Genomic DNA, 21,511 nt, shown 5'->3' with positions numbered 1-21,511 from the left:
CTCAAGGTTTACACTGAGTAATGGGCCACAAAAGTCGCTCTGCAGCAAGGTAAAGCCCAGCTACCTCTGGCCCTAGAGAGTGGCTATGAATCAAAATTACAATGAAAATCACAAGAATGCCATAAGACCCCATGACTTCATTATACACTGAACATTTTGTGTTTTTCTTGTATAACTTCCATGTTGTAAGTCTTTAAGATACCCCTTCAGGGTTTTGTCTGCAAACATGAGTGCTAAAAATGCCTATTTTTTTAAAAAGTAAATATAATATAAATTTTAATAGACTAACAGCCTCGATTTTTCTGGATTTGGAGAGGAATCTCAGGTCCAGAGAAAGGACCGAGAAACTAAGACTCCCAGATTGGTAATGCCACCTTGACTCCATGAGGACACCTTCTACCATCTCTCTCCAGCAAGGGTTGAAGGCTGGGCCATGAATTGACTTCAGCAGTAAGGACCTGGCAACAAGGCGGTGGGAAGGAGACCTTCAGAGAAGCCAATGCTAAAAGCTGCTTGGCCAAATACACTGGTTTACTCTTGAGGGCTGAACTGGAGACCTGACCTCCTTTCTCTGGCCCAGAGCTGCTGCTCGGCGCATGGGGACAGCTGCAGGGACAGATTTATTCATCAAGACAGAGCAGAAGTTTCCTCCTCATGCTTTTTTGCCCCAGAAAGATGAATCATCCCTTGCTGGCTTTTCCTGGAGGACTACTCCAGACAACTTGAGAAAGAGTGAGGACATAAGCCCCTGAGACAGGAATGATTTTTATTCAGCCTGATGGCTTGTCTACACAGAGGTACTCAAGAAAATTAATCTAAAATTAAAAGAAGGTATGATTTCAGAGTGGATTAGTCAGAGTGCACACAACCCACCAGGTGGCCACTCTTGTTCGGCTTTAAATCAGCCCTCATTTAATTTAGCCAAAATGAAGTAGGTTAAATCAAATTAAAGTCTCCTTAGCTCTGAAGCTGACTAAGGGGGAGCTGATGCAGTTTAAGAAAGATAATTCAGGAGAAATCTGGTGATGGTCCCCACACAAACAAGCCCCCAAATGTCTCATTGGGCACCGACACTGACCAAACATCGGGGATGGGGCACACCTGCCTCCCCAGCCAAGGTTGACCTTCCCTGATTCCTAGACATAGAAAGCTCTGATTGATGTCAGATATGATGGCACATCAGCAGGTCTTGCTATTTGCTCCATTTTTGTTACAGAAAAAGGCAGGACAATAAAAAGACAGTGGACAGACCACACCACAGGACTGGGGAGTGGGTGCATGGTGCAGAAGGCAGTGGGGTCCATCCACTGTCAACAGTCTTCCAGGGCAGGATAGGCAAGTGGACAGAGAGGCAAGGTGGGCTTTGTCAATCCATAGGGACCAGCAGCCTTGCAGGGTGGCACAGGGAGACCAAATTCATCACCTTGTCCTTGTCTCCAGCTGGCTGGTTTCATACTCAGATTCATGTTGAGAAATGGGGGGAAGGAGTTGGTCCTGAGCTACTCATCCTGCTGGCTGAACCTCTGCCAGCTGGCCAGCACGGGGGAAGAGTTGTCACAGCTAATGTCACTCAAGTTAGGCGCCAAGCATCGGCAATGTGCCTAGACTCTATCCATGAGAGGTGAGGGCCTCAAGGGTGTTGCAAAGGGACGGACGTGTAGATCTCCTGTGGGTATGTTTTGCAGCCAAAAAATCCCCACCTTTTGTACCTCTCACAGTGAGGAAGGAGAGCAGAGGAAATACACCCCTTCCTGTGGCAGGGGCTTTTCCTAAAGGGAAAGAATCAACCCCAAACTCAAATACAGAAAATTGGCTTCTCTGGGACCTCACAGCCCAACAAATCCAGACCACAGAGGGGCATTAAAGCTGGCATTAGCAGCAGGGATGTAATGCCCAAACTTGTGCCATCAAAATTAAGACTGCCAACCTCAGCTGGAGGCTGATGCTTGCTGTGGGCCCAGCACGGAGGAGGTCGAAGCTGCAGCCCTAAGGGGCAGAAAACGAGATGAGAGACTCCAACCTAAAGGAATAAGGAGACCTCAGCCTGGTCACAGGCAGCTCTGGTGCAAGGGGAAGTAAAATGGAGACGAGTGACTAGAAGGGCAGTTTGCGCTGGCACACGGCATCGCTGTGGCGTTGCAAAGCATTGTCCCCCGCTTCTCGCACCTCCTTTTCCTCCCCACCTCCCCTGGAGATTTACGGCAGGAATCGCCCTCCTGCAACAGCCTCTGCCTGCTCCTGCCACCGAGGCTTTCAGTGGGGATGTTGCCAGCCCCAGCGGGGCCATGCTCAGGGCAGGACTCGAGGATACTTGCCCACCCCGAAGGTAGAAAGGGCCAGTGGAAAAGCAATGGCTGGCGAGGAGGCGATAAGACCTAAAGCCTCACCCTCTTTTGTGCACCCAGCACTTGATGACTCATGAGTCAGCCCAAATTTATGCCCTCCAGCCAGCGACTTTATTTTTAACCTTTTCGGGGTTGTGAGTCTTGTTAGCTCCCCCAACCCATCCGTGCATCACCCACCACCGAGCCGGGATGGACCCAAAGACAATGAACTGAACCTGTCTTGGACTGAATGATCCTTACGGGTTCCTTCCAGCTTGAGATATTCTATGATTCTGTGGTCTTTGGTCCATTGAGACTCAAAGGTGCTGTGATGTGAAGTGGCTAAAGACACAAGCGATGCCAAGTGACGTAGGAGCCACCTCCAAGAGCCACTGGTGACCTCTTCAAGCATCCCAACATCTCTAAGTAAAATTTTGGGTGATTCCTAGTTAAATACCCACTCCCCAGTGCCACCTGCTTTGCTGCTCATTCAGGCTATGCTGGGGACAGGTTCCTCTGCAGGCGCGTGTGGGGCACCAGCAAACCTTCACCAACAGAAAAGCAGCCACCACACGCCCCTCACCCTGTGTTTTTCAGAAGAGCCAAGCTGGATGGCAGGATCCATCCCTCTGCCACGGTTGGTCCCCTTGACCTTGGCTAGCCGCGGTTACTGAGCCAGCAGCCTGGAGATTTCCTGTTAATGTCGCGAGGAGGGCTCCACATTTCCTTGGGATCCTTTGTGTGTCGCTGCTATTTCAGGTCCTACCTTTTTTTTTCTTCAGCTCCCCACCCACATCTCCCTCAGGGTGGGTTCTTCCCGGATAATTCAGAGCTCTATATATACACATGCATATACGTATGCACCTACATGTGTTTATATAGCTGTGCATGCAAGTTGAGCCTTCAGGCATTGACTGGACACGGTGGACTTGGCAGGAGGCTCGGTGCTATTCTTTAGGTGGGGAGAGCCTAGGAAGGGAAGGACACAGCTAACCCTCCCTCCTATTCAAAACTATTTAAAGACTGTCTGGCACAGAGTTTCTTTCCCACCAAATGGCTCCAGTGACGATCTGGCTTTACAGGCTGTGTAATCTGATCAACCTCTATTGTTGGCAAATTCATAATTGCCTCATTATTTAACTCTCCTGAAACAGTTGGTTTTACAGAAAAAGAATATCCATTTTAACTTTTTTTGTTTTTAATTATTTTGTTTTTCAAGACCACTGGGACTCCGTTTCCATTTGAAGAATTTCTGTTCTTCAACAGCTCCTGCTCTTCCTCCTTAAAATAACACGTGGCCACAGGAATCACTGATGAAAGGTGCAAACAGTGAAAGACGACCTTTTCCAGTGCTGTCCTAGAGCCGGATTCTCCAGCACAGCATATTTATTACCCACTGGCCTCTTATATGTATCCATGAGCAGCAGAAGTAGAGGAGCCTTAACTATTTCCCTCCAGAGAGGAAGGATGCTCCTGTAAGGACTATGCACTGGCTCACATCCTTGCTCAGCCACAATCCTCTGAAACAACCGGGTTACATTTCTTCACCTCCCCCTGCCTCAATTTTCCCCGTCTCTACATGCAAGAGCAGATAGATCTCAGATAGAGGAGCTGTCTTCATTTACGGCCTGGTCCAGCACCTTGGCTAACCGGGGCCCCCAACTTTGGTTAGGTGCCAATGCAATACAAATAATTACTAATAGTAATCCCCACGGGAGTCTATTACATTATGGTTCAACTTCCTCCCAAACAATTGCTCCTCTTCCTTTCTTTGTATGTTCTTCAAAAGAAGCGGCTGCTGTGCTTTAGGGCTGGGACACCAGCCGTGGTAAACATGCACCCAGCGTTCCTGCTCAGCTGGGCCTGGGCAGCAAAAAGATGATAAATCTGATTTAAGACAATCGCTTTGTGGGCAGGAAAAAAAATGGCGGGTTTAATGGAAATGGCAACCTAGCAGCACTGAACAGCGTTTATCCTGAGAAGTCCCTTAGGGCACATTTATTCACTGTTTACAGGATGATCTTATCCAGAATGGCAATAAGAGCAAGAAATGTGGAGAGCAGAAGTGCCCACTGGTCTCATAGCTCAAAACATCTTCATTCAGAGGGCAGTGAAGGTCCCAACACTGAGCACTTGGTTGAGGGAAGTAGAGATTTACTGTGGACGCATAGCTTGCCACTGCTTGGGCATTTCCCTGCTTTCTGCCTGCGCTGCAGGCACTCTGCCTGCACCACCCAAAAGGTGAGTAAAAGGAAAGATGACCCATAAATGGAGAGAAAAATTCCCCTGGTTCACATACAGGCCTGAGCTGAAGTTGGCTCACCCACTGGGTGTGTGGGCCAAGAAAATTGTCCTTATAGGGTATACAGGGTATAGGAGCACCCCAACGCCACAGGTTTAGGTGAAATATCAAACTCCTATGGGAGCTGGAAACCCAAAATTTGAGTGTCCAACAAAAGGTGGGACGGTAATGCAGAGAGGCCACCTCAAAGTGGTTTGAGCTGGGTCACGTAGGAGCAAAGTGGACTTTGGTTGGGCTCTCCTAGGTCCTCAGAATCTCATTCAAGCAGTTCACTTGCTCTGAAACATACAGTGGTACACCTCCAAGATGGTTTTTCCCTTGCTAGGACCAGCAATTTAGGCCTACGCAGCATGTAGCAAGGTGGAGAGGAAGAAAGGTCTTGCTTATTAGTTGGCCAACTGGCCTGACTTAATGCTGACGAAGAACAACGCACATTTTGGTCACCCCTTCCAAGACAGAGCCTGCAATGGCGGCTTTAATTAGTCAGTTAAATGTGGCTTTGTCATAGGAGATGAGACACAACCGGGACCAGCCAGCTGTGTGTCTGCTCAGTGACATTGTCTTTCCAGCCCAATGACCTCATTGTTATGACTCAATAGGGGAACAATGTTGTCCACCCAGCAACCCAGCAAGGAGTGGGATTCCTGCGTGGTTACAGCTGAGCAGAAGAGCATGGGAAGTTGTGGGATGTCGCTGGGTTGGGGATGCAGCGCTTTGCACTCAGTGCAAGCAGGCTGTGGTAGGTTTTAATGACATGGTTGCATGCTGAGAAATTCCAGAAAAAAAGTATAATAACACAGAATACAAATATAGCATGTAGTGTTGATCATATTCACCTCCCCCAAAACTCAGTTCTCTGGTCCAGGTAGTGGGTTTGGGCACGAAGAGACTCACTGGTTAGGGAGAAAAATGTTAAACGGAATCTGATGGAAAGAAAAGCTTGCATCACGTAGACCCTGGGTAATCTGGATGGAACAAAAACCCTGTCTGTGTCACCTTTTGAGCTCAGGGCTTCACTGACATCTTCCTGCCACCAAAACCCTTCTCTCCAGGGCAGTGTCTGGCGGTCACGCTGCAGGGCAGGCCATGGCAGGGCAAGGGAAAGGAGCAAAGGAAGCAGGAAGGAAGAAGGAGCTGCCTCCCCTCCCTGCTGTTAATCACTCTCCTCATTCTCCTAACAGAGGCCGGCAGGTCTGCAAACCCCGTGCTGGGTTCCCACCTTGGAAGGGACCCAGAGAGGTGACCTGCAATTCTGGGCACAGGAGGGGAACGTGGGGCTGGGCTTCATGATAATATCCAAATCACTCTGCTCCCAGGACGGCAGAGACCGGAGCTTGCTTTTGGCTCATCAGTGAAACTCTGACACCTCAGCCTGGACATTTCCTTTACTAAACCAAGGTGGAGTTGGAGAAGGGAGGAGAGGGCAGGGACTGCAGCTCTGGTCCGTGATGGGACCCGCAGAAAGCCATCGGCAGGGCAGAGGAGAGTGAGGGAGAGGGCACTCAACTGGGGTTCAGTGGGTGCCGCTGGCCGTAACCCTGGTGCTGGGGGGTAGGTAAGGGGAGGGCGGGGGAGAGCAAATGCAGCCCCGCGCTGGGGATGTGCTACACTGGGGAAGGCTGCAGCTACGTGAACAGGCCTGTAGTGTTTGCACGTGATTACTGCCAAATCAAAGCATGGTTCTGCTGCAAGAACTACCTTATTTTATGAGAAACAAGAAAAACATCATCCTTGATTATAGAAAGGCAGAAGAGAAAAGTGAAAAATCCCCACACAGACTTCCAATCCACGTTCAGCGAAGCACCACCAGATGTGCAAAAAGACCCTCCTCTTACACTGAGCCCGACCTCATCCAGATGTCTCTGGAAATTATTATCTGGGCAAAACGCTCCTTCACTCTGGTCAGGGCAGCTCTCAGAAATCGAGCCCTGAGCCTGCTGACCATGGAGGCAAGAAAGAGCTGCGGCATCAAAACCAAACATCAACTTTTAGCAATTCTTACTGATAACTCTTGGTAATTGATTGTTGTATTATTGCTTTAAATAATTAATTACTAGCAAGGCTATCTACTCGAGACAGTGCTGCTGTGCAAGTGTGCTCCTGGCCCCCGTTAGCTGAGGTTGCTTAGCACGTGAGCATCTCTGCCTGTCCATCACTGGTTCCTTCCAGCACCCAGACCTCTCTATGTGGGCCATAGTGTCACGGATGAGAGGCTGAAATGCCCGAATGACGCAAAACAACAGAGCCAGGTCCTTCGCCCGGCAATCTTCTGCACAGCATAGTGGCCAAATAAATAGGGCATGCATGCTGGAAGCCAGGCATTGCATTTTGAGACTATGGACGTAGCAGATGGCCAAGTCCTCTGCTGCTGCAGGATTTGAACCAGCTTTCCCAAACAAAAGCAGATCTGCGTTGGAAAAAAGCAAGAAGCGGAGCAAATCCCCAACTTGCAAACAGCCCAGATGCACGGAGGGCTGAATCCACCTGCAAGGGACATGAGTTACAGCACAAGGACATTTGGCACCACGTTGCTGCATGCACACACAGGTTCTCACCCCTGAGAAGCTGGCTCAAATCCTGATCCAACCGGATCCAAAAGCTGCTTTTTATTGCTATGAAAAAATTTGCATTATTCTTAATCTATATTATCAAGGAGAGCACTCCTCCTTTCCCCATTCTTGGCAGTTTCATGGCAACAGCCATGGGTTGAACAGGAGAGGGACAGTGTGCAACCCTTTGGCTTTGGGAAGTCCTGCGAGGTCCAGGTGGCCCCAAGTCGCTATAACAAGCCGTTCCTTGACATTTGCGGGGAGAAATACGGGAAATCTGCCCACAGGCACATCGCACACATCTGTCCACCTCAGCAAAAAGCAGTCTTGTTGCTTAAAACAGGAGCTGAGAGATCTGAATGTCTTTCTTTGCCTCTGTGAAATAAATCCCTGCAGCAGGAATACCTTTACCTACTTCAGAGGCAGGCTGTGAGCATCTGCTCTTGTCAGATCTGAGAGGAGGCAAAATCTTATTATCCCTTGCTCTCTCCTGTCCCTCAATGGGGTGTGTGCCTCTGCTCAGACCTAACCAAAATCCTTGCAGAGACGGCTCGTGGGATGCACTTTTGTAACCCTTCCCTTCCCCACGCTCCCCACTGCGATAAGCGTCAGCCTTCAGGATGGGAGTAAATAAATAAATAAATAGTGAGTCTAAAAGCGCTCTCCAAAAACCAGCTTCAAAGCCAATTTGCCTGCAGAGGTTTCCTAGCCCTGTTCCTGCTCGCCCATCTGCATTATCAGCCCCATTCTTCCAGCACCTGGGGGGTATCAATTTTCCCGGCCAAGACAGAGATAAAGTCCTGCCCCAAAACTGCTTCTGAGCTGGATTAAAAGGAAACCCTCCGTAAAAGGCCAGCTGGGCTGTGTTCGTCAGCTCAGGGCAGCCCCCGGTGCCTGCTCCCAGGGAAAGCAGCTTACATCCCTGCATGGCTGCTGCCCCCCCCGGGCGAGTCTCTTCCTAATCAGATTGGAGCGGTCCCGCCAGACACGCACAACGCTCTCACGGAAGACAAAGCAGAGAGCTGCAACCTTCATCCGCCAGCTCAAACACAAACACAGCCCCGAAATAGCCAGCATTCCTTTGGCATGGCTGTCCCCCAAGTATTTCTCATCAAATCTGCAAGGCGCACACGGCTTCTTTTTGCGGTTTCCTGACTTTTGTGTTGTGTGTTTTTTTTTTTTTTCCAGGGAGGCTTTTTGCAGGTTTTTATCGGGGCTGTGAGCAGGATTTTTCTGCGTGAGAGCGTACCTGAGATACAGAGTCGTATGCAGCGGGCCCTCAGCAACCAGCACGCCGGAGCTTGCCCTTGGCTCGTGTCCAACGTGCACCAGCTCTATATGGTGTGTGTCCCCCCCCACTTTCTGAAGGGTAAGCACCGTGCTGGGGCTCTGCACCCATCCTGATGCCCATCCAGTTCTTCACACTGTGTCTTGCAATGACGGGAGCTTCTGCACTGGCTGAGAGGTGGGTGCAGAGGGTTCTGCCGGAGCAGGAGCTGCTGATGGGGCCGAGTTACTTTACCTCCATCAGAGATGCTGATGAGACACCCTAATCTCTGTTTCTAATGTGACCAGGGGATGGAGAGCCCTGCTCCCTTGGGGGCTGGCTGTGCCATCAAAACCCCTTTAAAACCTCCAAAACTTTACCCTGCGCAGCTGTCAACTACCTATGGCCGGACTTCATAGGTGGGAGCACAGAAGAGATGGATTATTTTTCTTAAATAAAGAAACCCAGCTCTTTCCTTTATCAGCCCATCAGTTTGGACTTCTGCATTTCCCTCCCTAGCCCTCTGTAAAGGGCATTCATAAAGAACAGTACAAAACGCACGCTGACCATGAGCTCCCCTACTTCTCCTGCTGCCAACCCAGCCTTACATGCCCGCTTTTCACCACCCCCCCCTTTCCCATCAGTCCACGCTTCTTCTTGTGCCTTTCCTTTGCCAAAAGAAAAGCTTCCCCCCCCCACCCCAACTTGGCTGCCGTAAGTCATTCCCCAGCAGCTGAAGCCGTGATTTGGAGGGACAGGGGGAATGGGGATGGTGAGGTGTGACAAGCTCTGTGGCTTGGTTGTGCAGCCCACAGTGGTGATCAAATTGGCCATCCTTGCCCTCATTAGGAATTGCTTAACACTGCCCTAACCACTATCGACCTTCTCCTTGTTGGAAAACCTCATAGATTTGGGTGAGATAGTAAATTATAGGTCAGATTTTGAGAACCGTGCCCCAGGGCAGAACTTCTCTGGAGCATGGCCATCCTGCGATATTGCTCCCTGCAGCAGCCTGAGAGGGACTTGGCCTGATGACACACAGATAGAGGACTGCAGGATCTGGCCCAGGGTCTGAAGGATGTTAGTGCATCCTCTACCTTGAGCTGGGCCTAACTGCAGCACATCAGACTTTATCAGCCTTAACTGATGTGTCGTAGGAGAAGCATCACCATGGAGGTGATGCTCCAATAGCTGTAACAGCTATGTGCATAGCAGCGATGGCAGGAGTGGCAATTGCAATCGTCTTGATGGCAATGGTTGCTCTTGGCAATTCCTGCCTAAAGATGTCCCCATTTCTTCATGGGGAGGCCCCATGGAGGGCCTCCTACGGTGAGGAGCAAAATACACTGCACCAAGGATGTGTCAGTTGACAGGATCATTTTTTTTCCTTTCCTTTTTTTCCCCTTGTGTTTGTTGCCTTAAACAGCAACGTTTCCTTCGTCAAGCCTGTTGAGGAAAATGCTCTCATGTAGGATCACCAAGGAGATGCATTGAAATAGGCTGGATGAGGGACTCCAGGCTCCACCAGGCTTTGCAGAATTGTCTATTAATAGTGTTTTACTTTGGAAAGAAGAGGGGAAATTGAGTTGGTCACTACCATCCTCCCCAGACCCCACCAGAGGCATGCAGTGTGGATGAATGGAGGTCCACCAGGATCTGCTAGACTACATTGTTTTCCTGGACACAAGAAGGATTGCTGCAAGCTGGCCTTATCCCATTGGGAAAGGGTGTGTGCGCTGCCATGGGCCACAACCCCACAAGGCCAAATCGCCTCCTAATTTGTGAAAGGCCAGATTTTATCATCTAGCACCAAAGAGAAGATTTAATATATTGCAGCAGGACTAAACCCAACCAGGACACCCACAACACTTGGGGAACTTGGATTTTCCAACACTAAATGGGACTGGGTTTGGATGTGAGACAAAAACTGGGCAGCCAATTAAAGGAAGCCTCATTAATTCTTGCTTTGCTTTCCTTTAATTACTGTCTGCCCACACTATGGGCACACGGCCAGGGTATCCAGACATTAAGCGTGGGGTTCTTCTGCCTTCAGTTAGGTGGTCAAAAGTTAAGCCCATAAACATCAGCTAGCCATTTAAATTCCCTCTGCGGATCAAGGAGAGACACATTCAGCCGCTCCATCAATAGTTAATTCTAAGCTGCAGAAACAACTGGAAACCGGCAGCAGAAAAATAAAATTGTTTCCTCTCCCGTTTCAAACAGTAAAAGTGAGTTTTAAGACGACGACTCCTGTTTATTCAAAACCCTTGAGGGACACGAAACAATTAGTTTCAGTCATTAACTCCATCAAAGATTGATGCTTGAGATTTGCTCAGTGAATTGCTTAGCATTAAACTCAAAAGTATGTTGAAAAGTTTATGTGCTGGGTATCCAGGCCCTTGGTTAATCGATGTATCTTAAAGGAATTTTAGATGCTGTTTTGCATCTCTCGGTTTAACAGAAATTTCCTTCACAAGTGATTGCTACCAATAAGCCCAAAATTAGTATTATTCATCATTACCTAGGAAGACTTAAAAGTTGCATAAGTTATAAATCAGAATAGAGCGTTGGCAGGCTATGTAACTGCTTACACAAATGTGTCCATAGTGTGTCCACCTGGTTAGAAAACAGAGCTGAAAGGCAAGAGTGGGCTGTAAATCTCCAAGTCTTACAATGAGCAGCCGAGGAGAATCAGCCCTGTTTAAGGGATAGAGCTATAAATTGTAAATGAAAAACATGATTAAAATCAAATCATTCAAATTAAAACTTTCTTCTTCCTTATTTTAAACCGCAATTAAAATTCATAATTTAAGCCACATCAATTCAAATCAAAGCACCCTGCCATAAAATGAGGTTTTGAACCCTTTGTGAGGCTTTAATGAGAAAAAAAAGGATGTTCTCCTGTTGAATGCAGTTAATGGGGGAAATATTGCTACCATTCATGGGTAGGAACTATCTTAGAAGCCTACAAAATTGCATAGACTGAGAGTCTGGAGGGCTTTTTTTAGCTGTCTGGGAAAAACTTAAGGAAACAAAATAATTTTCTGTACTAGGGTGTTGTAATAAGCTCAAAACTTACTTTTCCACAATATTCCACATGACTGTTCAGGACAGGAAAATTTATCACTTGTGCCAAAGAGGTCAGCATCTCATCGCTTTTCTGGCATGGGAATCACCCCGAGGCTCGGGCGAGCGTGGAGGTGATGGTGGGCTGAGATTAACTCCTGCATCCTGAAAAATGGGGTGAAGGGTGCGATTTTCACTTGCCGGCTTCGCAGCCGGTGCGACGCCGTGTCCCATTTTGCTTACGTTTTGCCCCGGTTGTCTCTCGGCTGTATCAGGCTTTGCTGGGAGCCCCGCAGCAATGGCTGGTGCGTCCCGTTTGCAGCGCACACGTCGCTGCCGCCCGGCTTTTCATTGCCACAGGTGATTTGGGTGCGCTTATGGCATCGCTTCGATTCGCCATAAATTCATGTGCCTTTCAAAAGAGGCAGTGGAGAGCACAGTGCGCTTCATAGCATTGTGTCAAACCAGATCAGGGGACTGATCCGTCTGAAAACTAAACCAATATTAGAAGAAAAACATGAAAATAAAGGAAAATAAACCAAGAGGGGATCGCCTCATGCATTTACTCTGTGTTGCTACTTTCTCCACATTGCCAAGTAAAACCCATGGGAACACATTTTTATTTGTTTATTTGTTATTTTTATTTGTTTGGGCTCTGAAACCACATCAGGTCACCGGCAGTGAGAGACCGAGAAGGTGGCTAAAAGAAAAAACATGCACGAATGGGATGGTGGTTTTGGAATCGTGCAATCGCAACCTGGTTTGAGGATGCTTCTTATTAGCTGGCCCAGTACCTGGTAGAAAACTTGCTCCCCTTACTTTAAACATTCCTTCTGTTGCTTAATAAATAGGAAATATCCAACAAGGACAACTTTAATTGCTTATTTAGTATACATATATATACACACACTATATATATATATCCAGGACCTTCGTTACTTGGTGTTATTCCAATATAACCACTGCTAACCGGACCCGTGCTGGGAAGCACAGTGCATTGCTGTAACAACTCTGCTTTTTCTCACAGTCGAGGCACACAGTATCTTGATAAGCAGCATGTAACAGTCACCCTGAGAGCTATCCGTTTTCCGTAGGCTGCAGCAGTATCCCTTAAACTTTTCCATTTTTTTCCCCATCTGAGTACGTGGTGGAATGCCTTATCTCACCCTCCTGCCTGTAGACTCCGGGGAGGAGAAAAATAAAAGTGGTCTTTGCTATTAGGTTTCAAAGAAGGACTTTCTCAAACACAGTTTCTCCAAACCCTTCTGCCAACTCTTTCAAGTCCCCTTTGTCAAAGTTAGAAATCTGGCATTTTCTCCCTGCCTGTATCTAGCAGAAGCCACTTAGAATAAATTTCTGACAAGGTTGTCTCCTCATTTCTCTACGATATATTTTATCTATTTTAAGTCGTACAGCTTAAGAACTCTAAGCCAATTTCTACCTCCTCCTCCAGTTAAAGCTACTAAAATCAATTAAGGGTGAGACAGAAAATTTCAGCCTTTGCCATTAATAACTAAGGCCTTCTTATTCCATTGCAAAATGACCTTCCTCCTCCCTTTCACCAGTGTCACGAGCCATGTGGCGTAGGACCAAAGCCCCCTGCACACAGAGCTTGTGAGACGGAGGGAAAGCCACTGGATTAATCCGATTTTTATTAAGGATGCTAAGAATATGAGCCAGACTTCAAAGCAACATCTAAAATGGGACTAACTCAGAAATAAAAAATTACCTTTTCCATTTTGGAGGAGGTTTTAACGCAGATCCTGTCTGCCCATTTCTAAGGCATCTGTCCTGCACCTGGCTTCAAACACAGACTTGGTTTTTTAAACCCAGAGACCGTGTTCTTCTCATCCACCTTCCCATTTTGCAGCCTTTAGGTTGTACTCCTGACCCACACCAAGAAGTTCTTCCAAATCCTGAAACCCACTTTTTTTTGATGTTTTTAAGCAAATACAGATACTGTTACACAACATAAGGGTTTCCAGGGGCAGATCCTGGACATTTTTTGTGTAACATCAGGCCCTGAAGGGGAGCATCTCTAGGGGCCAGGTCATTCCAAGACACACCTGAACTACATTCAGAAGGTTCCCCCCTCTCTCTCCCCTAACAGCAGCTGGATTCAAGGACAACTCAGCTCCAACCTTGAACACCTTGGTTGAGTACCTGAACCTACACAGTATTACCTTGGGTCCTTCAGTGGGAGGAAAAAACAACTTGCCCACAACTGCAGGAGAGCTGGCAACACCAGGACTCCCAATTCTCCCTTCCTCTGCGAGGCACCTCATCCCGCCTTGCCCAAACCGGGGTCCGTTCCCTTTCTGCTCCCACCCAGCCCCAGCACTACACTGAGACGCGGGACCTTGGGCATTACACACAAATCGAGCCACGCTGAAAGCTAAATTTCAACCTGGCACGTTGCCTTCCCGCAGCTGGTTTATTGCAATGCACATCTAAAAGCAGGTGCTTCAGCAGCTCCCAAAACAAAGGCTCGTTCCCCTCCGCTACCCCTTCTGCTCTATGCTGGGTGTTGAGGCATTACACTGAGTTAATTTTAATAAGATGTTTGCATTTTCCCTGTCTCCTCGCAGTATTTTGTCACCAAACTGTCACCAGCGTTGGCCGAGCGCTCCTGGCCCGTGGCCAAGCAAGCCATGAGACGTACGTTATTTATGGGACAGAAAAGGTGGCTGCAACATGCAAAGAGGTGTGCGCTGCAAAGATTTGCACAGATTTGCAAGGCAGCCACATTTAATGATGAGAAAAAATTCTAGCTAGAAGACTTGGGACCCAATAAGCAAATGCTCAACGGAGGATATTAGTGCCTTTGGGGTATGAAGCAACCTCATCTCTTGAAGGACAGAGGGTTTATTTCTCTTTGGGGTTGATGGGGTAGCCTGGTGTTTCAGCAATATTTGGTACTGAAGGCTGACTCTGAGACACACTATGACTCAAGTCAAGTGATTAAATGCACGCAACCCCCAAGAACATCACCCCAAATAACCCACCACAGAGCTTTGCACTCCCAGAAGGCAGTAACCTTACTATTGGCATTTTCCAAGGCTCCCCCAGGCACTCTCTATTTCTAGCACTACTTGCAATTCAAAGCGAGCAGCTAACCTGAAGGAGGCTAAGTTGTCCTCGAAGGAACCTGCCCCTCTCCTGTGGCTGTGGAAGGAGGTGAGGACACTGATACCCGTCACCTGGAAGTTTAGCTAAAAGAAAAATACCACTGCGTCAGCATGGCCCCAGGTGGTCATGTTGTAAAGGGGTAGAAAAGAGCAGTGCAAAGTCAGCAACTCCTCCGGAATCACAGCACAAGGTGGAGCTCCAAATTTACTAGATGTCAGGATAAGAGATCTCTAAATGTGACTTGTGACTTCTCCCCTTGCAGCATCGTGAGGTTGCTCCTGGCCATAGAAAGCTGTTGTTGCATTGCAGCCCCCTGCTCACCAGGCCTTCGCTGGTGCTATTGGTACTGCAGCAGCTCCAGAGACCCCGAGACCATCTCCCCATCGCTGAACACTCACCGCATGGCCTCTCCACCAAACAGCACATAGTCTAAGCAGACACATGTAAAATAGAGAGAGAAACTGCGGCACAGCCAGTCCTTTAAAGAGCATTTCAGCTCCCCAGTTCATAGCAATCATACATGATTTTTATACAATAACAGGGAAGATAATATTTTTCTCCCCAGCTCTGTCTACCTTCTCGGACAGGGCTGTTTAGCTCAAAAATTACATGTCTTTGGATATAGGCTAGTCCCCATGCTTAGGCACCTCGAAACGGAGTTGTGGCACAGGCAGGGCACATCCCTCCTGCCTCCACCCAGTTTTAAGTGGATCTAGATATTCCTCAAGGACCTCCAGGGCAAAACGCCGCGAGGCTTCAGCCCAGCGCTACAACAGACAAATATGCAATTAGAGCCGTTAAAACCTGACGAAGCTCAGACGAACTGTCCCCGTCCCTCCCACAGAGCAAAGAAGCAACAGGAGAAAGCGCCTCACCCCGGGGTGCGCGGCACCATCACGCCAGGCAGTTTGGGGAAAAAGACAGGGAATTTTTTTTGTTAAGCCCCAATGGCACACGGAAAGGGTTTTGAGGGAGATGGGTGGTGCAACCCCAAGCCCCACCATGCAGTAGGACCTGCAAGACCTTCCTGCAGAATCGGGCTTGAGCCTGGTTGTCTCTCAAGCTGCAAGAGAAGGACTCGGTGGATTTGCTTGGCAATGCCAAGACCAAAGGCACTGCTCTCTGCGACATGGACTGTTCATCGAAGCCCTGGGGGTTGCGGTGAATGGAACTCAGGTAGGTGGACAACGGCAAACTCCAGATGACTGTATGTACCGTTCAGATATAAAAAAAAGCAAGGTTTGGTCAGGAGCTGTCTGTGAAGGAAAGGGCAGGCTTCGCAAGGATTCAGAAACAACATCCTTAGATGGAGATTGGCCAGTTATGGAAGAAGCTGTGCTCATAAACAGGCTTTCGATAAGGAAGTTGGCAGAAGCATGTGAAAACGCTTTGGAAGGTTTGTGAGATTTCACATGCCTGCACACGGGGAATAGACCAAACCAGGCCACCCAATTCCTGCAAAGTTCAAACCCTCTCGTGATGGTCAGCTCTCGGCAGATCTGAGCGTGGCCGTCTGTAACACAAGCGTGCTGTCGGGCTGGGAGCAAGGCTGAAGGTGAGGCAGGTACTCAGGCTCACAACCTGCACATTTCTGCCTATGTGTCACTCCCCATCGGCTCAGAAGCTGGGAGGGAGGAATTTCTGCTCACCCACGAGTGGTTGGTTTCCTACGTGCTTGGTCCTGCTACTGCTTGGGCCACATGAAGATGTAGCTACTGAAAGCGCCTGGGCTTGGGGCTTGAGATCCTGTAGCACAGAGCACCTCAGCTGGATGTTTTGGCAGGACCTCACCTCCCCAGAGCATCGCCCTGTAATGATGAAGCCTCACTCACCCTGTCCTCCCTGGCCCCACAGAGCATCGGGGGCTCTGGGTGCTGCGGTGGGTCCTTGGGGACAGGGCAAAGGGGTCACCCAGTCCAGCACTGTGGAGAAGGGGACAAAATTCAGGAGCAGGTGGGATGGATGTGGTCCTGCACCTAAAGCCCAACAGCTCCTCTCTGCTCTTGTATAGCCATATAACACCCAGCATAACAGGTGTTATAAGAAGAGGGGGCTATTGCACAGCCTGAGGGATCCTCGCTGCCTATAACTAACCTCCGTCAGACCCCACAACCTGAGCCCCAAAACACCCCAGAGCTCGTGTGGGCAGGCTTAGGTCTTTTCAAGGGTGCACACAGGGAGAGAAAATGCATGATTTATAGGGCAAATAATAACCAAAGTGCAACCCCAGCCTCCCTGAGAATGCCGAGAGCTGATATTTCCAGCTGGTCTCCCGTCACCACCACAATAAATGATCACCAGCCTCCACATCATGAGCTTTTAAAGCAACTTTCTGGAATTAAATCAGTACATTGCATGGTTCCAGCTCCTTTCATCCAAGGATCTTCAAGTGCTTTACAAACAATTCCTTAATTAAGCCTCCTAAACAGACCCATGGAGTATCATTACTGTATCTGCTTTGCCTCTGGGGAATCAAAGGCACTGCACTGCTAAAACGGCTTGCAAAAAGGTTGCAAAACCCTTATCGAAGCTCCTCCGACAGCAAATATATAAGAAGACACTCTCTGCCTCAGTGCTGATTTAAAAATTCTCTGGTTAACAATTTTTTCTCCTCCTGTAGGCATGGCCCCAATTGCCTGCTCCCGCCCGTGTCAAGATTAGTATTCAATGGATAAAACAGATTTTAAAAAATGCACATTTTTGACAACCTGTCTTGGACAAACACAAACTCCCAGTACCAGGGAGCCAGGTCAGGTTTGGGAATGAAAAAAGGCTGTTTTGGCAACAAGGATTTAAACCCCATCAATCTTTGGTTTGCTTTGAGCCGGGCAAAGGGCCGATCTCCGGTAAAACCCCTTCCTGCTTCTTTTGCCCCCAGGGCAGGTTTGAGCTGTGGCTCTTTTTAATCCTCTGAAGATAAAAAGTATAATTTTTCTCTTCCTGATGCAATTTTGCTATCATACCCCCTGTGGGATAGAAGATCTAATATGGGGAAGGAATAAATAAAATGTCCTGTCAACAGGCTGTAACGGGTAACTCTGAGCCCCTTGCAGGCTGGCTGAATTTAAAGATGTAATTTGCCTGATGTCACATTCGCTGCATCTCCTGTACAGGCTGGCTGTGCCTTGTCTGAGACTGATTTTATTCTGATTTACAGCAGGGGAAATTAGGGGGGATCTCTGCAGAATCAGCGGGTCGGGTTGGTACGAACCTGGAGGCCAATATTTCTAGCAAAAATAGCTGTACCCAAAATAGCTGTTTTTAAAAACTGCAGTGACCTGGGACTCGAATCTGCTCTGCCCCATGCACGATGTTGTCACCTTCTTCCTTATGACACCCAAAAATACGCTCCAAAATCCCAACTCCCTGCTCGCCCACCCATTTCACGTCCAATTTAAAGAGCGCAAATCACATTGGCTCCATCCCAATTACTATTTTTTAAGGTACCAAAAATCTTACAGTTTCACTTACAAACCCAACTTGTTCCCATTTTTAGGGGGGAGGGAAAGACAAATTTTAGGCTTTGCATAACTCAGATGCTTTCAGCCAATACCAGCCTTAGAGGTAAGCGCTGCTGGGACTCCAAGCCCAAACACCCAGCAAGTAGGGGTGCCTAGTTTGGCCCCCAAGGAAGAAAATCCTGGTGCAAATACTCAGGGAGCAACATAAAAAGCGCCTCTGAGGAGCTTATTTAAAAACTTAAGAGCCAACAAATGGCAGAAAACACTGTTTTGAAGGATTTAATCAAACGATTTCTGAGAAAAATCAAATAGGATCACTTGAGAGCGCTAAAGAAACAAGTCCCTCCACCATCCTACTGCTAAAAGCAGTTTTGTATCCAGCCCAGCATATTTATCATTCTGTTTTGAAAAACAGAACAAAACCTTCTGAGAAGGCAAAGTCAGCTAAACTCAGCCAACTTCTGGCCGGCATAAGAAAAATTACATTAACAGCTCCTGCTTTATGCCAATATTAATAAGGCTGGGGCTTCTTGACTTTTAATGGGCTATTTTGAAGCCCATGTGGGTGTCAGATGGAGGTGGGGGCTTCACGCCTGCTTGCCCACCAAGCCCCAGCCCCGCGAGTCCCAACAGGAGCAGGAAAAAAACTGGGCAGGCAGAGATTTCAGCCGGACCTCTGTGAATTCACCCCATAGTTAAACCTCCAGGGCCCTGCCTCCACTTGCGCTTTTACCTCTGGAGCATCCCCCGGCTTTTGTTACCTTGAATAAAAGCACATTCAGCTCGGCAGAGGCTCCGCTGGGAGACGGAGAATCAGAGAATCATAGAATGGTGGCCCACAGCAAGAATTTGCCTTATTAAATTTTAAATTTTTATTTTATTATTTTTTATATTATTATTTTTTTTATTTTATTATTTTTCTTATTTTTATTTTATTTATTATTTTATTACTTTCAATTTTATTACTTTCAATTTTATTTCAGTTCAGTTCAGGTTATTTTTCCCCTTCCTCATCTTCTCTTAATACAGGGAAGAAATACCCCGCTCCTCCCTGCCTTTATTAACTTTTAACATAATCACTGCATTTCCTTCCCCCGCTACTTTTCGGTGCGGTTTATGGCCATCTCCGAGGAAACACCCTGCCAAAGAACCAGACCTCCCCCTGCATCACCCGCAGCCGCTGCCACAGCACCCTTAACCCCAGCACTATCGCAGGACCCAAGACACCAAACACCCACTCCCAAACCTCCCCAGTGGGATGCAGCTCCCACCCCACACGGCTCCACAGCTGCCCCACAGCGAAAGGTCTCCAGAAGTTCATCCTTTTTCCAACTCCATCATCAACTTCCTCACGGAATTGCTGTTTCCCACCAGCTTTTTCCCCATCTTTTCCCACGCCACCTCCACGGGCCAGGGCTGAGCTCAGGCTCCCCCTCAACACGCTCAGCAGCTGGACCACCGCAAGAGCGGCCGTACCAAACCCAACCAAAGGTTCCCCCCCTTCCTCGATGGGACCCAAAAAGCGGGCTGTGAGGCTCAGTGCTTTGCACATCTGTCTCGCAAGAGCCCAAAACCCCCTGAGCGGGGGCTTTGTGAAGCTGGATGAGGCAGCGAAGGAGCTGCGCGTTTAGCTCATACCGTTGCATAAAGAAACAAGCACTGCGGCTCTCACGCCTCAAGTTACGCTGCCGCGGGTGGTTTGATGGGCTTAGTTTCTAAATGAGAGGGTTAATGAGCCTGGATTCAGGAAGCGGGTGGGCATTCAGCACCCCTTGGTTTATTTTCCCCCTTTCTGCCCAATTTGCTTTAAACTAGCCCGCGGTAAAGGGGAAAAAGGAGGGGGGGGGAGGGAGGGGAAAAGCGAGGGATGCTTGGGGGGGTCGGGGGGGAGGAAAGGCGAGGGCAAAAAGCGGGGCAGCCGAGGGGGGAGAGGCGTGGGGGGCCCGGGGAGGTGGCACTCACCGAGCAGCAGCAGCGGCAGCAGCAGCGGAGCCCGCATGGTGCCTCGGCGCGGCCGTCCCCGCCGCGTCCCGGCGCTCTCTCCCCGGCGGGGCGGGCGGGCGGCCGCTGCCCTCCCCCGGCCCCGGGTCCCGTCCCCCCTCCGCCTCCTCCGCCTCCTCCTCCTCCTCCTCCTCCTCCTCCTCCTCCTCCTCCCGCCGCCGGGGGAGGGGCACGGCGGAACCCGGCCCGCCCCCGCCCCCCCGGGCCGGAGGGGAGAGACCCGCGGGGGTGGGGGGTACGGGGGGGGAACGTGTCCACCTGCGGTGGGGCTTGGGGATTTCGTCGGGATGGGGGCTTGTGGGGGGATTTGGGGTTCCCATCTGCCTGGGGGACATTTGGGGTTTTCGTCGGGGTGGGAGGTTTGGGAGGGATTCGGGGTTCCCATCTACACAGGGGCGTTTGGGGGGGATTCATTGGAATTGGGAGGTTGGGGAGGATTTGGGGGTTTTCGTTGGGATGGGGGTTTGAGGGGGGATTTGGGGTTCTCACCTGCATGGGGGGATTTGGGGTGTTCATCAGGATGGGGGCTTGGAGGGGATTTGGAACTTTTGTTGAGATGGAAGGTTTGGGGTTGATTTGGGGTTCCCACTTCCATGGGGGCGTTTAGGGAGTTTCAATGGAATTGGGAGGTTGGGGAGGATTTGGGGGTTTTGTTAGGGTGGGGGTTTGGGGTGCTCACCTGCATGGAGGGATTTGGGTGTTCATTGGGATGGGGGCTTGGGGGAGATTTGGGGCTTTTTGGGGGATGGGGATTTGAGGAGGGGGTCTCAGACTCCCACCTGCATGGGGGGATTTGGGGTTTTCATTGGGCTGGGATATTTGGGGGTGATTTGGGGTTCTAACCTGCAGGGGGGGATTTGGGAGGTTTCCTTGGAATTGAGAGGTTGGGGAGGATTTGGGGGTTTTGTTGGGATGGGGCTTTGGGGTGATTTGGGGCTTTTGTTGGGATGGAGGGTTGGGGGTGTGTCTCAGAATCCGACCTGCATGGGGGGATTTGGGGTTATCATTGGAATGGGGAGAGTAGGGGTCATTTGGGATTTCAGTCTGCATGGGGGGATTTGGGAGTTTCACTGGAGTTGGCGGTAGGTTTGGGGTTTTCACTGGGATGAAGGCGTGGGGGCAGTTGGGGTTCCCATCTACGTGTGGGGGGATTTGGGGTGTTAATCAGGATAGCTACTTGGGGAGGATTGGGAATTTTCATCTGGATGGGGGTTTGTAGACTGATTTCGGATTCCCACCCACGTGAGTAAGGATGTGGGATTTTCATCTGGATGGGGACTTGGGGTTTAATTTTGGATTCTCATCTGGGCGGGGGTTACTTGGGGATTTTCATCTAGACAGGATTTGATTTGGGATTCTCACCATGGCTTGGGTTGATTTGGCGTTCTTATCTGGAGGGGGGTTCAACTGGG

General features: G+C 49.2%; 1 protein-coding gene across 4 annotated transcripts in view; it reads right to left on the bottom strand.

Annotated features, from left to right (window-relative positions):
• PODXL (podocalyxin like) overlaps positions 1-20,185 on the bottom strand; it is a 46,575-nt gene extending 26,390 nt beyond the window's left edge. For all 4 annotated transcript variants that reach the window (XM_064442430.1, XM_064442437.1, XM_064442446.1 and 1 more), the window contains exon 1: positions 20,061-20,185. In XM_064442430.1, the coding sequence (XP_064298500.1) occupies positions 20,061-20,097 (37 nt within the window). In that variant the 5' untranslated portion in view covers positions 20,098-20,185. The remainder of the gene's footprint in view (positions 1-20,060) is intronic.
• Positions 20,186-21,511: the final 1,326 nt, after the last annotated feature.

This window comes from Phalacrocorax carbo, chromosome 1, assembly GCF_963921805.1.
Source record: "Phalacrocorax carbo chromosome 1, bPhaCar2.1, whole genome shotgun sequence".
Taxonomy (NCBI): domain Eukaryota; kingdom Metazoa; phylum Chordata; class Aves; order Suliformes; family Phalacrocoracidae; genus Phalacrocorax; species Phalacrocorax carbo.
This window is presented reverse-complemented; position numbering and strand designations above follow the sequence as displayed.